The sequence below is a fragment of the Zootermopsis nevadensis genome, unplaced genomic scaffold, assembly GCF_977971745.1.
Source record: "Zootermopsis nevadensis isolate Lab colony 2312 unplaced genomic scaffold, Znev_1.0 Znev_ptg000020l, whole genome shotgun sequence".
Lineage (NCBI taxonomy): Eukaryota > Metazoa > Arthropoda > Insecta > Blattodea > Termopsidae > Zootermopsis > Zootermopsis nevadensis.
In genome coordinates, this window is record NW_028259152.1 from 2,689,771 (window position 1) to 2,706,325 (window position 16,555).

Consider the following 16,555-nt stretch of genomic DNA (forward strand, 5'->3'; position numbering starts at 1 on the left):
GCTCGTCAAGAAATTCCCCATTTTCTGTAGAACTCAGAGTTCATCTCAGTGCTCATAAGAGCCCTCCACTTGTCCTTGTCCGGAGAAAGATAAATCCAGTCCACAACTTTGTTTCCTTAAGGTCCATTTTAATATCCTCCCATGCACAGGCAAGTCTTCGAAGCGGTTTCTTACCGAAATGTTTCATGACCAGAATTTTGTACGTATTTCTCATCTCCTCCGTGCAAGTCCCACACCTCTCAACCTTCTCGACGTGACAACTCGTAATCATAATTACAGACGGAAATGGTTGCACGCTCCCGGGATGTAACAAAAGCACAAAAGTCTCCACTTCGTGACATGATGTATACTGAGTTACGTGACGTGCCCGGCATACACATTGAAACTCATTTCTCCTGGAAGTGGTGTTTAGTGCCACTGTGTTAGCTGTGAATAGCGGCATGCATGTGGCTGATGTATTGAGAAATGTCGAAGGTACTATTCCAGCATTTCTCTTGAGGGACTGAGGAAACTCACCGCAGAGGGTTTACTCTTGGTCTCTGTCGTATTTCGGAGGACCCAGAAATTTGTTATTTTGTCCGTCTCTCGCGTCGACGATTTTGGTGTGGAGAGTATGTGTTTCTGAGAATAATAAAAGACTTTCAAAAGATGAGAGGTTTGAAATTATAAAGTTTAATTTATGTATTTGGTCCGAAGTAGATGCGAGGCGTATTGAATTGGTGATATTTCAAATTCCGACGGTGACGATGGCCTGTCATTTGGACGCTACTTTTCGCCCTGATAGTGAATGTGGCAAGCTTTTCTGAAACGTCGGTCAGTATCTGCAAGGCTACACGGCCAACATCCCAGAAGGGAGCTATGTTCTTGCGGACTTGTTTTGCTGGCGTAGGAACGAAATTGGTCAGCTCTATTTTTAGCCAATATCAGGAATGGGTAATGAGTTCCACGACACTTTCGCCAATAAGACTGTTAGCTGACTTACGTAGTTTCTCAGCCTGTTTACGCTGAGTGGTTGCACCATGACATATACCTACTGTTACAGAACTTGTCTTTGCGTGAAATCGGTCAGGGGCCAATTGAAACGTCCGAAAATAAACTTCCATTTCTCATGTCATTTGTGATAAAATGTTAGGTGGGTTTGCTAAGTGTCACAGTGCGTGAAAACTCCTCATGTCGAATAAATTGGCGAAATATCCGTTGCATGCTGTCGGCACAGAAGTAAAGTGGACTAAGAAAGTTTGATTTATTTATCATCTGCAGTGCAAGGCTGAAATACCAGCACGGGATGGGGATGCCATTCAGTACTGAATTCCGTATCTGTATCGAGTCTATATCGATTCAACCTGTCTAGATTGTTAAAGTATTTAATTAAACTCAGTGTTCTTTATGTTGTATTTTCTCTATTTGTATTGCGAATTGTTGTTTTTAAATATGATGAGACAATGACAGGCTGTACTTCCAATTAAAATGTTTTAAATTCTTTGAATAATAGAGTTCATTGTAGCTTATACAATTTTTCGTTTTTGACTGAGACATTTGTAACGCTTCTGATCAATTTGTGGACAACTCGTGGTGTAGTTAGTTACCTGAATACAAAGGTGAGGAAGTTTCTATTGTTCTTGCCCTGAAACACCACACCATGAAAATCACATGGACAGTTGATAGAAATACATTCGAGGTTGGTCGTAATAATTGAACTTACGTGCTTCTTCTGTTAACTGGGGCAGGCTCAGTGCAGACGAGAAATTGACGGTTCAAGAAAACACTTAACTCTGATATTAGATGTGCCTTGATAGCCCCCCTCCTCTCTGAAGTTTAAAAATGTGCGAAATTGCTTGGTGTAGCAGTTTGAACTCTAACCTGTGTCATTAAAGCTCTTTTCTGCCGGAAACTGACGAAGTGTTGGCAAGGATATCATTAAGGTGGTTGCATATTTGAATACTGTGCGGTGTTATTCCTGCTTGTTAAGTAATCTGCAAACCAATACTGAAAAAAAGAGAATATCCAGTAATTCTTATCCTATTACTCAGCAAGTCGAATTATATGCAATTCAAAATATTGCTGTCAATAAAATGTTAAAATGAATAGTACATTCTCATTATTACGCTTCTGTATAGTTTTTGATTATTCACAGTTGTCTGTTCGTCACGCGTTTTTAGTTTATTCCGGATAGAATTAATGCCTGAAACTTCGTACACGTGTAAGAAATGATTCGTTGGCCAGAAAACCGAAAATTTCGGAGGAAAAACGTCCATTGGATGGATTCCATCTCCGCAACAAAGTTGTTTACTTTTATTGGCTTGTTCAATAAAGAAAATTTATTTTTATTTCAATTTTATTCCAAATTTAACAGCATTATTCTTAAAAAAAACTCATCTTCAAAAGTAACTTGAGAAAAATGAAGAGACTAAAATAAATGTTCCTTATTTATTATTAAAAAAAATTAATTTACAACAAGAAGCACACGTTTCTTCACAACACATTAAGCTGCCGATAAATTTATACTGAATTCTTCTCGAGCTACCATCCGTGTCAGGTGGTTGAATGGAGAAAACACCGACGTTTCGAGAACCATCTTCGTCCTTGTCCTGAGGCTGGTAGCCCGAGAAGAATTCATTAAACTTGGTCGCCGTGAAAGCTTCAGATCATACTGCCAATAATTTGGAGAACAATGAATGAAATAATTATTTCAGTGTGTTTACATGTTCCTAAATCTTAGGATACGTTGAAAGTGTAACAGCGTACGGCTTTCTAAAACGCCCGTTAGTCTATTCTTCCACCGGAAAAACGCCACATCGATGAGACTTCTAGCCACGTTTCTTAGAAGTCGATGATGTGTTCGCCGACTTGACCTCACAGTGACCGCTATTTGTCGCCGAGATAGGCTGGTATTTACAGTTTCTCCGTACTGTATCTACTTTTTTTGTTTTTGTTTATTCAAGTTATGGAGAAATACCAATGTTTATTCTGTACAATATCAAACTGTGAGAATAGTTAAACGGTGTGACCTAAAACACTTAGACCAAAGTGACTGAGGGGATCAATTATGGAGGTAATTATTATTTGTTATACTGAAAAAAACTTCCATCTCAGTAGCGTTGCGTTAACGCATCTCGGGTGTGCGAACACCAGCGGATTATTCGTCGAAAAGTAGTGTCCTTGTTCTCTTGGCCAAGTTTCGTCTTAGGGAGAACACCTTTAACCTTCGAGTTCTTCAAAGAATGTCTAGATGAAGGATAAGTCAGTATTTTTGTACCTGTGCTGTAATATGAGCAAAATAGTTGTATGTTCCTTGCGTTTATGACGCTTTTAAACAAAAATAAATCTGAGGTAATTTTTATTTGTATCGATATAAGGAGGAAATTAATATTTTGACAGTTTCCAAGAAACTTTCAGCACGACGATAAAGAAATGCGACATTTGTGTGCTAGCAAGAATTGCATAATTCGCAAATGATCTACGTGCCATTTTGAAGCACGTCTGTGTAGAATTGAGATCTTAAACCCAGTGCAGGTGTACAATTTACCACAATTTGTAAGCATTTCGAGTTTCGGAGTAGTCCTGTAAACATTGCTGGGGAATTCACATCTACTAAACGATAACTAGGAGAGAAAAATATTTTAAGACAAACTTTTTCGTTACAGCAACCTGTTTTAAAGAAAGTAAATAAATTGTTGAATTGGCACTGTAAATCACAGGGTGTTAAAAATGTGTGTAGGATTTACTTTTCTAAGTTTTGTTGCTAGGTACATATTTTTCCTCCCAATTTTTGGACATTACGTGTCGTTAGTAAGTCCCGATCAGACCATGTGGCCCTAAGAAGGTAGTGGTTAAACTCCGCAACGAGGAGCTTCATGGATTGGACAGGTAATTTATGTCCGTGACGTCTTCGAAGTAACAGGTTCAGATTAGAGAAATATCGTGCCGTCAGTTAGTGGGTACAGATTCAGGCTTCGAACCTGAGTCTCTAGTGACTGTGTTTGTAGATGAGTATCGGTTCTTTTCGTTCGATATTACTCGTTACTCATCGATTTTTATTTACTCTTGATGCTTTATAGTTGTGAAAGAATATTGAACACATGGTTACATTCTGTGTGCCACGATTTTGAGTAAGTATCTTGTACCAGCAGTTGCTGTTCCTTTTGTAACTGAGTAAAGTACAATTTCCGTTATGTCTGGCTCAAAGTACGTGCAAGGTAACGGCGCTTTAAGAGAGTGCACTTCGTACTTGCTTGTAGCTGGCGAGGAAGAATACTGCCCGAATTATCCAGATTAAATTATAGCTCCTGCACTGTTCATGCAGGAATGGTATTTGATATAGACTCTTATGGTTCAGGTGATTAATACAGTTAAACGTAAAATGGTTTGAATAAATCGTCCGATAAAAATGACGCCCCATCGGGCTGGTCAGCAAGTTGAGGCTTACGCTCGCCGCGAGCAGAATTAATTTTAATTTTCCGTGATGTCAAGGAATAAGGAATAATTTTCATTATTGACATGTCTTAAATGTGACTAATAGACGAAAAAATTAAAGAAAAATACTTTCATTTACAAATTTATAAGCATTTTTATTGTCTTAATTAATGTTTACCGCTTTGTTTATAAATACGTTTTCTTTTCCGTGTGAGTTATCTTGTTTTGGCGCTGTCACGATGTCGAATCCTTTCTCGCGTGTGTCCCGTCTGGTACGAAAGTGAGAGTTGTACGTCATGAAATTGAGTCTTCATTCTATTTTTCCTCAAATATCATTAGAGATTCGTGTTTCTTACTATTGTATTCACGGCTACCGGTTTTATGGGAAATGGGCCACGCACCTGCAGCGAAACAATGGCAGTTTCTTTATAATATGTTAATGGAGTCTTCACTCGCATATTGCAATGCGTGGGGATGAGGTTTGCCTACAAAGCGATGATCATATTTATATAAAACAAAGAACTCTTCCGAGTTGCCAGTGTAGGCCTAAGTAGCGTAGCATTTTAGAAATTAGCTCATGATATTTTTGAACTTCTAGGCAGGAAGCTTAATACCGTAATCAGTTTTGTTTTCGTTTGTTGGTTTATTAAAACTGGAATGTTAAATTCTGCACATTTTAAAGCTCGAACTCTTGCTTGCAGTGCTGAATCCACCATTCTGCTTCTAATTATTATGTTTGAACCGATACGGGGAGCAGTTCGACCCGTATTATTTCTGACCATTTATGGCCATCTTCTTTAAACAGCAGTTGAATAACCAAACAGTAAACTGTGCGAGATGCGAGGTTCACACGGCGGTGTAGGTCGGTATGTACGTGCAAGTCCACACGGCGTCAGTCCAGACAGAAAAATGGAATTGTCTCCATACCAGCCCTGAAGGTGGAGAGAGTATTTTTCTCCCGAAACGTTGGTATCTATCAAGTGCACGCGTTGTTACAACCCGGTAGACCATAATCGGCAGAGTCGACTTGTTTTATAACGAGTTGTAGAAAATGTCGCTCTGAACAGATAAGGGCACTTTGCTGTAAGTTTTGATTATAAATGTTCGTTTGCGTACGTGGAGTTCGTCACCCGTCAGATTTGGCCCTTCAGTTGGGTATGACGTGTGTTCGGGAGGTATCTTTTTAAAATATTTTTGAGACTAGCTCTTTCTATCGGACACAACAGAGTAGGTGCCCCTGTCCCATACACCTGAAGACGGAAACATCCGGTTTTCGAAACGTCGTACACATTTTGGCTAGTTTACTTTGCTTACTTTCACTCTGTATTGTCATATGGATTAATCTTTCGGGGAAATTCAACAGACAGTAATAAAGTTTTTTACATGCAAAAGAAAATAATTAGAATAATGGCCGGTGTCAAAAGCAGGGTATCTTGCAGAAAATTATTTCGTAAATTTAATATACTTTCACTTGCAAGTGAATTTATACTCTGCTTGCTATCATTTGTAGTGGAAAACATGGATAAATTTAAAAGAAATACAGATATACATAATTTAAAAACAAGACGTAAACATGATCTCTATGTGCCAAATGCTAACTTTACTAAATATCAGAAAGGAATGTACTGTACAGGTATCAAGTTGTTTAATAATCTTCCACCAACAATTAAAAGTCTAAATTATGATATAAAGGTATTCAAGCCTGCATTGAAAGATTACCTCTTTACTCACTCCTTCTATTCTGTAGATGATTTCATCTCTGCTGAAAATGTTTGAGCTTTATATCCATAATCTACGTATATGTAAAGCAAGTTTTGTATTTATATTTAAAATTCTGAGGTTTATGTATATTAATTTGTAAAATTATTTTTCATACTTGTATTGCAGAATCTGAAATTTATGTACATTGATATGTGAAATACGTTCTTGTACTTGTGTTGAAAGTTTTGAAGTGTGTGTACATTGTATGAAATGACATGTTCTACATCCTTTGGTTGAGTCCTAAGAAAGATCTATGGAATGTAAATAAACTCTACTCTACTCTCTACTCATTGGGCGATGGACAAAGTCCAAAAACCCAACAAACCCGACTATGTTTTACTTGGTCATTACAGGAGAAGTGGACCAGGGGGACTCTTCCCTCCCAAGTACCTAGTTCCCTTATGATAATTCACGCAGTATCGAAGTAATCAGTCTTGTAGCCATATTCGGTAGGAACTTAGTTGTGTGTTGGAATTCGTCGTGTTGGTAGTGCTACATAATTTGATTCTACGTGAATTTAGTTTCCTGTCTTCATTAATTACGATCTTATCGCGTTAAAGCACAGTGACATCTGCATGTACCACGTATTCCAACATCCGGTAACTGCATTTTTACCATATATATGAGTTTTGTTTGATTCTCAGAATAAACTGCAATTGTTCCCCTCTACACCATTAACCAGTTGATGTTCTAATGGAGACACATTGTGTTTTATTTGAAATAGGAACTGGGGTTTAAAATAATATTGAGGTCAGCCTGAATCTTCAGAGCTTTGATGAAGGAAACTCAACAAATGCTGGCGGAGCGGCCTGTAGTTTCCGGTAGTTAGGATGTTCAGATCAGTGGGCTGTGGAACATACCATTCCGGTTTTTGTTGAACGTCTTGCAACGTTTGGTATCATTGCTTGCATCTTGCTAACGTAGAACTGATTCCTAGCTGTTTTAGAACTATGAATCAGACACACGGATTGAAAGAACGTCACTTATCTCCTTAAAAATTAATATTTACGTGTACGATTGGCTAAAAACCTGTGCTAAGATACGCCAGTGCAGTCTTGTTTGTTAGTTTGTAAGCAGAAAACTACATTATGAAGCCATTATCTGCATGGCAAATAAGTGTTGGTGCAGTTGTATCTACTGTTGCATCTTGCAGAATTAATTTAAATAATCGCTTCTCTTGTTGTTGTAAACTGAATTACCTTTACTCTGAGAACAGCCAAGTGCCGGGTCAAAGATGAAGACCCGAACTTTGAACCCAGAGTATGATAATATGCTGCTTGTTCAGGGCCAACGCACATGAAAGGCAAATACTGCCAGTCTACTGTTATATTTTGAGTGGACGGAAGACAATTCAGCACCTTTTGATTGCAAGTTTTAGTCAATTGTTGTTTCCCATTTTATCTCCGTCAGCTATGCGGCAAAAGAATGTAATGTCGCAAGTTGGCCAGTCACTGTGGAAGTAGACAGTAACTAATGCATTGCAGGGAACCTTTTTAAGATCTAATGAACAAACGCGTGAGAAAAAGTTTCTTTTAGATACCGTGTGAGTCTTTTATATGAAAAGTGCTTTGCAGTATGTGCATGATATTAATGCATAATGGAGATGTGTTTGCCTGCTCGTGTTTCTTTTCCGAAAGGAATACATTGATCTTAATCGAGATTTAAATCTATACTAGGTCCGTATTTTTCTGGTATATTTCGTAATTTACGAAAACCAGGGGTGTAGTTACTGTTGTCCTGGGCTTTTTGTACTTAGCCCAAATTTAACCGTATTGTTAATTAAAAAATGCGGAATTCCAAAGGAACAGTTATTTACGAACTATTTAAAAGTATATTGTAGAATTTTTGACTTTGAATGTAGACCTTCAGGGGGTTAATATATGGGAATTTTCTGTTCAAGTATCTTAATATTTTTTTTTGCAGTACCCAATGACAATCCTGTATGACCCTGCAAGGAAGAAAGAACCTTCACCCCAGTATGTGACAGAACGTGAAACATGTCTGAAGTACTTTGAGAGATGGAGCGAACAGGACCAGGTGGAATTTGTAGAACATCTACTATCACGCATGTGCCATTACCAACATGGTCACATCAACTCTTACCTCAAACCTATGCTCCAGAGGGATTTTATTTCGCTCTTACCAAGTATGTGACAGTTATCTGCTTAGCTTTATATTCAGTGCATTTGCATTCAAACTTCGATTAATTGCCGTCACCCTTCTCAGGTAAAGGACACCAGCTATTTTTTATGAAAAACTTTTCTTGTATGAACTATTTAATGGTAATAGGATGTGCTGTAAGTTTACTCATGAATTGTAGTAAACAAGAAAAGCAAAAGGAAAATTGTAAGTCTGGACGTTGCCCTGTATTGTGGTAATACTATATTAGCGTTTGATTTCTGGATCAGCAGTCAGAACATTGTTGAAAACAAGACCAATAAATCCTTACTAATCTGGGTCCTGTTAATCCAGGTATTATATAATGTGGTCTGTTCTAACCCAGTCAGTATTGCGTGGTCATATTTGCTCAGATGTTTGATAACCATAGTGAATATCTCTTGATGTCAGTCTCAAATAATTACTTGTGCCAATATTTTGCAAGTGTGTTGGATATAAGCAGAAATAATGAAAAATTACTTAAAATTACTGTTGAATATTCATGTATGGTAGTATAAATAATGTACAGAAATTGTTACATATTTATTATTACTTTTGCAATCTGTATTATCACCTTTCACCAGATTACGTATCGTATGATATGGTTCAGACGAGGTTTTACTGTACTGCCTTGTAAAATTTTAACTTTTATTAGTAATAGTTGTAAGTAATCTTCATATGAATAGAATTAATGGTGGCATATATTGTTTGTGACAGAGAAAGGTTTGGACCATGTAGCAGAAAGTATTCTCTCATACCTTGATGCTGATTCCCTTTGTGCGTCTGAATTAGTATGCAAGGAATGGTATCGAGTTATCTCAGAGGGAATGCTGTGGAAGAAATTAATAGAAAGGAAAGTTAGGACAGACTCACTGTGGAGAGGTCTTGCAGAACGGCGAGGCTGGTAAGAACGTAGAATTGTTTTTCACCTTTCTGATTTTATGTAATTTGTTGCTACACCAGGACAATTTCTTAGAACTTAATGTATAATATCAACTACAGTTTAGAGCACAGAGTTTTCTGAAGTCTTACTTTCATATTTGCATCAATGATTATTTTGTTATGGGCATACTCTTCATATTGATCTTAATTCGCGCTCATAGTGCAACTGAAAGACATGTGTAAGTATATATATGACAGATCTTGTTCATTTTCAGGTGAGTGTTCATTGATATACTAGAAAGAGAATATTTTAACAATCTGAAATATTGGCTTTCTCTTGTTTCTTTCGGTCTTCCTTCAATTGTAACTCAAGATGCAGTGAATTTAAAATATTTTCCTTTTACAGCCATGTTTGAGGAAGGAAGTATGTAACGTACTTTGTATTGTTTCGCTGCTGTGCACTTTCTTACATTTTACAGTTTGCTTATAAAATTGTTGTTCTGTGTGTAGTGGATGTGATATGTTGTTAAGTATTTCTGGAAGCTGATGCCATTAATGTTTAAAAAACTGTTAAATTCTCATCTATATATAAAGTGATCTATCATAAAAATTATATGTTGTATAACTTACTGGTTTTACCTGTTTTTTACAGGATACAATATTTATTCAAACCAAAGCCAGGAGAAAGTCATCCTAATCATTCATTCTACAGAACATTGTTTCCCAAAATCATTCAAGATATAGATGTAAGTTGAAGTTATTTCATATTAAGGCACAGATTTCTAACCTTGGTAATCAAAGTTTAAAACATCAGCTGTTATATAGAGTGTCATTCAGGGTCTGGTGGTACTATTCCTAAAAGTTTTACCATTCTCTGAGGATTAGAAATCAAGACAAAACCTACAGACTTGAATAAATTACAGACTGCACATCTGTAATTTGAGACAGAACATATGGTTGTAATTGTACACAGAATGCATGTATCATGATTTTTATTAGGAAGTATCTGCTTAATGCTCTTGTATCTAATGTGGAAGGCATTAGTTAAACATAATGTCCATGGAGCTGATATTCATTCAGCTAGTCAGTGAATTACTTGCAGGGAGTTTCTTAATTATCTGATTGTACTATTTGCTTTTCAAGAAGCGCTCTGCTCCATAGAGTTATTTACCCACACGCCTACCTATTCTGTTCTGTCTTGTCTTAATATGAGAGATCTGTCTTCTTTGTCTTCCTCAACCATAGTTTTGTTTTGTCACTGTCGGTCCTAAATAAGGTTAATTGTATTAATCAGAATGCTGGTAAATATTTGATATATTTTGTCCAGTCGTTTTGAGTGGACTGAAAATTTATGTATTTATCGTCATCTATGGTGCTTCGGTCCATTTTCGGGCCATGACTTCCCCTTATGTATTTATGTTAAGCAAATAAATTAATTGCACACTTCATAGACTAGGAAAACCTCCAAAAAAGGAGGTGGCGAAGACCCACAAATGGGTTGCAGAGCCAAGAAAGAATAAAAAGAAATAAATTAACTATGGTACCTGAAAGTAACTACACTTAAAGCCCTAAAAGACCTAAACAAGGTAAAGAACAGTGTTACAACTTCAAATGTTACATGTTTCAGAGTATAGAAAATAATTGGAGAATGGGAAGACATGTCCTGCAGAGAATTAACTGCAGGTCGGAAAATTCTAAAGGAGTTTACTGTCTGCAGTATGATGACCAAAAGATTGTGTCTGGTCTCAGGGACAACACCATCAAAATCTGGGATCGCAACACGCTGCAGTGTACTAAGGTATGTGTACAAATTGTTCTGTAGTTCTCCGTGTGTCCAGTTTGGGACATTCTGATAGTCAATGTAGGCTATACTAAAAGTGAATTAAAAGAAGATTGGATATCATTTGTTGTCCTGCAGTATAATAGATGATGTCTGCCATGCTTGTGCTTAAATAATTTGTATAATAGTTGCTGTGGTAATCCAGTTAAGGGTTTTTTGGCCTTATTGTTTGTATTACTGGCCATAATGCTGTACCTATTATGTTTGGCTAACAGTTGCTATGACTCACAGATCTCTCCCTCCAGACCAGAGTAGTTTGTTTCAGTGCAGAGATTATGGGAACTAAGGACACAACCTTAACAATATCTGTCCTTTGTTCAAATCCTGGGAAACCAAGCACACTAGAAAAATGGAGCAAGCAAGCAAGCAAGCAGCAAGCATCTCAGAAACATCAGTAAAATTCTACCAGACTACATGATGTACAACCCAGGAGACAGGTGTCTTCGTAAAGAAACATTAATTAGGCTTTCGAGTGAAGTCTCATTTCTAATTTGTATGACATAACACAAAATCATGTTTTGTTAATAACATGTAAGAATGGTTTTCAAAAGTTTGTTACAGTTGTGGGGGTATTTAGAATTGCAATAAGATATTTTTGGTCATCCCCTCTAATCTTTGAACATCTCGGGTAGAAGAGTCCTGCCACCATGTGACCTACGGAGAGAAACTGACAAACCTTCAACTTAAACACTTTAAAAATAAAGCTTACCCTGATCATAGCAAATTCTTGAAATGGTATCCATTTCTCTGCTCACGTTCCTGGCACCTTGCACTTTGTAGTGTGTTCTGTGATTTGCTTGGGTGCTCAGTAAAATCTCTCCGTAGAAGGATTTTATGACAAACATCAAACATACCCAAAAGATTATATTTGGGTAAAGCATTTACATATGACACTTTTTTTCAGGTACTGACAGGGCACACAGGTTCAGTACTGTGTCTGCAGTATGATGATAAAGTGATCATCAGTGGGTCAAGTGACTCAACAGTCCGAGTATGGGACGTTGGCTCTGGTGAAATGGTGAATACGCTGATACATCACTGTGAGGCTGTTCTACATCTGCGATTCAACAATGGCATGATGGTTACATGCTCAAAAGTTTGTACTTTTGATAATTGTATGGATGGGGGGGGGGGGGGGGGGGGGGGGGTCCGCAGTGGCTGCGTGGTCTGAGGCATGGGCCTTGTGCCACTTGGTCGCTGGGACCATGGGTTCGAATCCCACTCAAGCCATGGATGTTTGTCCACGTTTTTGTGTGTTGTGCTGTCCTGTGTACAGGTAGAGGCCTTGCGACGGGCCGATTCCTCGTCCAAGGAGTCCTACCGAATGTCTACAGATCAAGCCAACGAAAAGTTGGGACCCGCAGTGCTCAGGCACTTGAAGAGCGGGTTGTTCCCAGTATGGATTGTGGCAAAGTTGTTTACAGAGAGAAAATTCTAATATACATCTGTAGTACTGATTAGCCAACAGCGAGACTGATGCTTCACAAGCTTTGAGTTCAGTAGGCAGTATTCACCACATAGAGAATCGACTAAAATGTGTCAGATTCTTAAAATTATTGATAATACCAACATACTGACCTTGGCAGGATATTACCTAATTATGTGATTGTGAGACTTTTTTTTGATGGCAATTTTATGAAGAAACGTTCACCTTACTTTCATATAAGTATAGTAACACCCATCAATGAAAACATATTTAGATAGTTTGACCACAGAATAAATGTAAATATATTATATAGTGTTGTGGGACAATAAAAACTGCTGTCTTATGTTCATGAAACATTCTTAATTAAGGTGTCTGTACATGTAATTGTCCTTAGCTGAAGTAGCGCTATAAAAATTAACAGTGAGTTAAATAATGTTACAGGATCGGTCAATAGCTGTATGGGATATGACATCACAGACGGAGATCACATTGCGCCGAGTACTAGTTGGACATCGAGCAGCAGTGAATGTGGTAGACTTTGATGAGAAGTACATTGTTTCTGCATCTGGTGACCGGACCATCAAAGTGTGGAATACTTCAACTTGTGAATTTGTGAGGACGCTGAATGGACACAAACGAGGGATTGCGTGCCTTCAGTATAGAGATCGACTAGTTGTTAGTGGCAGCTCAGACAACACTATCAGGTCACTTACAGTATTTTAAAGTCTTAATATAAGAAACAACATAAGTTTGTCCTTTGTCATACTGGATTTAGAATATTAAAAAAACACACACACTCTGTCCTCCGAGTCTATCTGGTCCCTCAAGTTCGACGCTCTTCACACTCTTAGCTTACACACCGGCCCGTAGCACCCCACTGGACACACGCTGGCTCCTCGGCCGCCACGGTCCACGTACCTGGTGCTCACTCTTGGAGGAGTATAGAATGAGCGTCCAACTTGCAAAAACCCATGCAAAGATGGTGCATTGCGGAGCACAACATCCACAGCCTGAATAGCTTTCTGTGGGATTTCCAGTGTACTTTCACTGCTCATATATGTAGAGAGGAATCCCAAATTAACTTGAGATGTGTATTTGATAGTAATCTCACATTGTTTAACCCTAACAGATTCTTGATCATACACCATGAAACTATCAGTTTTCTGTGGCAGCTCTCGAGTACTGTACAAGTTTTTCCTCCCATCAAAAGCTGGATATCAATCAGGAAAGTTTCTCCGCCTGAATTCTTCCATTGCACGTCTCAAAAGTCTTTTTGGAAATGGTGAAGGTTTAAATTCCACATCTTAATGAATTGCAATTTTGTTTCGAAGCGTTGACAAGTGCAATGATAAATAGTTGGTTTCTACTACAGTTTTTCTTTCTTTAGTCCCACAACCTGTCCTATTTGGGATTTTTAATGTCTGAATTCCTTTAGTTATAGCTGCAACATCAGCATATCCAGTCTGTTGCTTTACAGTGCCTTTCTTCTTCACCACATCAGAACCAGAATATAGTCAACTCTCTACTAGAACAACAGTATCTGGTCTCTGTACACACACACACACACAAACACACAAACACACACACACACACACACACACACACACTCTGTCCTCCGAGTCTATCTGGTCCCTCGAGTTCGGCGCTCTTCACACTCTTCGCTTACACATCGGCCCGTCTATAAATGAATACAACAATGCCAAACCCAATAAAGTTAATAAACAGACAACAATGTCAGTAGACAGACAACTAAACTGTTTATTGACATTGTTATGCTGCTCTCACAGCAACACGTCACAATATATTTGGGTCACTGAAGCAGACACTCGAGAGGCTCCAATTCTAGTCTGACTGTCGCATTTCACAATTACAGTGGTTGCTGGTAACATATAATGAACACTCATTGCAACTTTGATCCAGTAGTGTGCCTATCTGTTTCGTGCAGTATGCTTGTCCTGTATCTCTAAAAGATTTGTATTTGTAGACTTTACAGCCCTATTAGAAAGAAACATCTCGGATAATTATCTTTTTGAGTAATAAAAAGTCCGGATATATTAGGATACATTGCGAGGGAAAGAAGATATATTTAAGACTTTTCTTTGTGATGTGCAGTTGTTATTTTTCTAACAAGTCTGCACCACTTTTTTGGAATTGTACTTTGCATGGAAGCCAGTAATAAGTTTTATGTAAAGAATTTGTTGTTTTGGATTTATAATATGGAATTCTAGAAAGAAGAAAGTAGATTAAAGAATGTCCTTTCTCAGTGGATTATGCCTAAACCTCCTTGTCTATGTGGGGCCACTTGTCTATATTATAGAAAATTCTGTTAATCAGCTGTGAATTTCTCGTGTTTTCTTCTTTTCTGCGTGATACTTGAAGGATCACCAGAAGGCTGTCATCTTTCTTGCTATTACTGGTTGCATATAATCTTATGGTTATGGTAACACAAAATTATTTTAATTGTTTTAAAACCTATAGTTCTGAATGGGCAGAGGCCAGGAATATCATCGTAGACTGTACTTGGTGGCATTAGATACATATGTTGATTTCATGCAAATAATGTTTATATTTCTTTTGAGCTTAAAAGTTCTCTATGCCCCCCCCCCCCCCCCAATTTATAAGTTATCAGCGTGTCACGTAAACTCTGATCTGGGGGTTTTGACATGCTTGTTCTCTAGAAAGTGTACCTTTGTCACAGCTGCTGAGCCTCCTCTGCCTGTTTTGGGTTATTTATTCCCATCACTTGCTCAGTCAAATACCAGTTTGAATAATTTAGATAACTGACAGAAATTAAATATATTCACATAAGCAAACTACAATGTATGCAGAGATCCGGATACATTTCCACAGAGTGGATGTCCAGCTAATACCTAAAGAAGTGAAGCAGTACCTCCTATTCATGTTGGAAATAATATTTGAAATTCAGTGGAGTGGAACTAGTATAAGGACCTTGAATTTTATTATGATATTGATGATGGTGTGTTTTGTATTCAGCTCATGGTATAATGATTATACGGAGTTTCAGGTACAATTTATAATATAATTTCATATTGCACAGACTTCCAGTCCAACAAATTGTGCATTGTTAAGGGTTTATTTAGTATAAAGAGTGAATGTAGTCTAGTCCATGTGATTGGCCTTCTGCGGATCGTCATAGGATTCAATTCCACTCTCGTCACTTTCTCTTATTATTGCTTGCAATTGTAAATGTGTTACAGAATATTACTGTTAATTTGTTTTTGAAAATAACTAAAAGTTTTTCGCCATTACCATAATTGTAGTTGTGTTGTGTTCAGGGCGTGTAGGATTGTTCATGAAATATTTTTATACCAAATTTAGCATGCTCAGTTATAGTGGTTAATTTTGCTGTTGCTTGTAAACTTAAAGATAAAACTTGTATGTGATTGTCATGTTTGTTTTACATTTTTTACAAAAAACATGAATGCAAAAATATTTTACATTTTGACAATCTTGTGATTGTGTAATACAAAGTGGTGCTAATGTTGCTCCCACTCTTTTGAAATGATCTGTTACATATAAAATGTTTGGCTGTTTGGTTTTCTCAATTTTAATTCACTCTCTCACATAATATAATGAGACTGTCACAGGTTCAGAAGCAAGTTCTTTTGATGGTTGTAGTTTCTCCATAAGCTTCAACATAAAATAAAATTGTCTCATGCATTTCTGTGGTGTGTGTTCACCAAAATTGCTACTACTTTTCTGTTTTATTTTATGCGGTAATCTGATCAGTTTATTATTGCAGTTTACAGTTTGCTATACTGCTGGTTTTGTCCATTGTTAGATATTTCTTGTTGTTCACAGGTTGTGGGATATTGAATGTGGGGCGTGTTTACGAGTACTTGAAGGACATGAAGAACTAGTGAGATGTATTCGCTTTGATAGTAAAAGGATAGTTAGTGGAGCATATGATGGGTATGTTTGTTATAACTTGCCAGTTAATAGATCATTCCTCTGAAAGTAAATGTCTTTGTGTCTCTTAAATGTTGATGAGAACTTTTTTATTCAGATAAAATCGCTTTGACACAACATTATTTTAAAGAATAAACTACAGTGAA

At 37.5% G+C, this 16,555-nt stretch overlaps 1 protein-coding gene across 5 annotated transcripts in view; it reads left to right on the forward strand.

Moving 5' to 3' along the window:
- slmb (beta-transducin repeat containing E3 ubiquitin protein ligase slmb) overlaps nt 1–16,555 on the forward strand; it is a 41,461-nt gene that overhangs the window by 10,603 nt on the left and 14,303 nt on the right. For 3 of the 5 annotated variants that reach the window (XR_002543032.2, XR_002543033.2, XM_022063642.2), the window contains exons 2-8: nt 8,098–8,320; nt 9,049–9,235; nt 9,866–9,959; nt 10,841–11,011; nt 11,958–12,149; nt 12,921–13,183; nt 16,302–16,412. Coding sequence is in view for 3 of the 5 variants with exons in the window: in XM_022063642.2 (XP_021919334.1) it covers nt 8,098–8,320; nt 9,049–9,235; nt 9,866–9,959; nt 10,841–11,011; nt 11,958–12,149; nt 12,921–13,183; nt 16,302–16,412 (1,241 nt within the window). In the remaining 2 variants the exon portion in view is untranslated. Of the gene's footprint in view, nt 1–6,734; nt 6,774–7,105; nt 7,244–8,097; nt 8,321–9,048; nt 9,236–9,865; nt 9,960–10,840; nt 11,012–11,957; nt 12,150–12,920; nt 13,184–16,301; nt 16,413–16,555 lie in introns of those variants that run through there. The other 2 variants (XM_022063645.1, XM_022063647.2) reach the window with 2 other exon arrangements.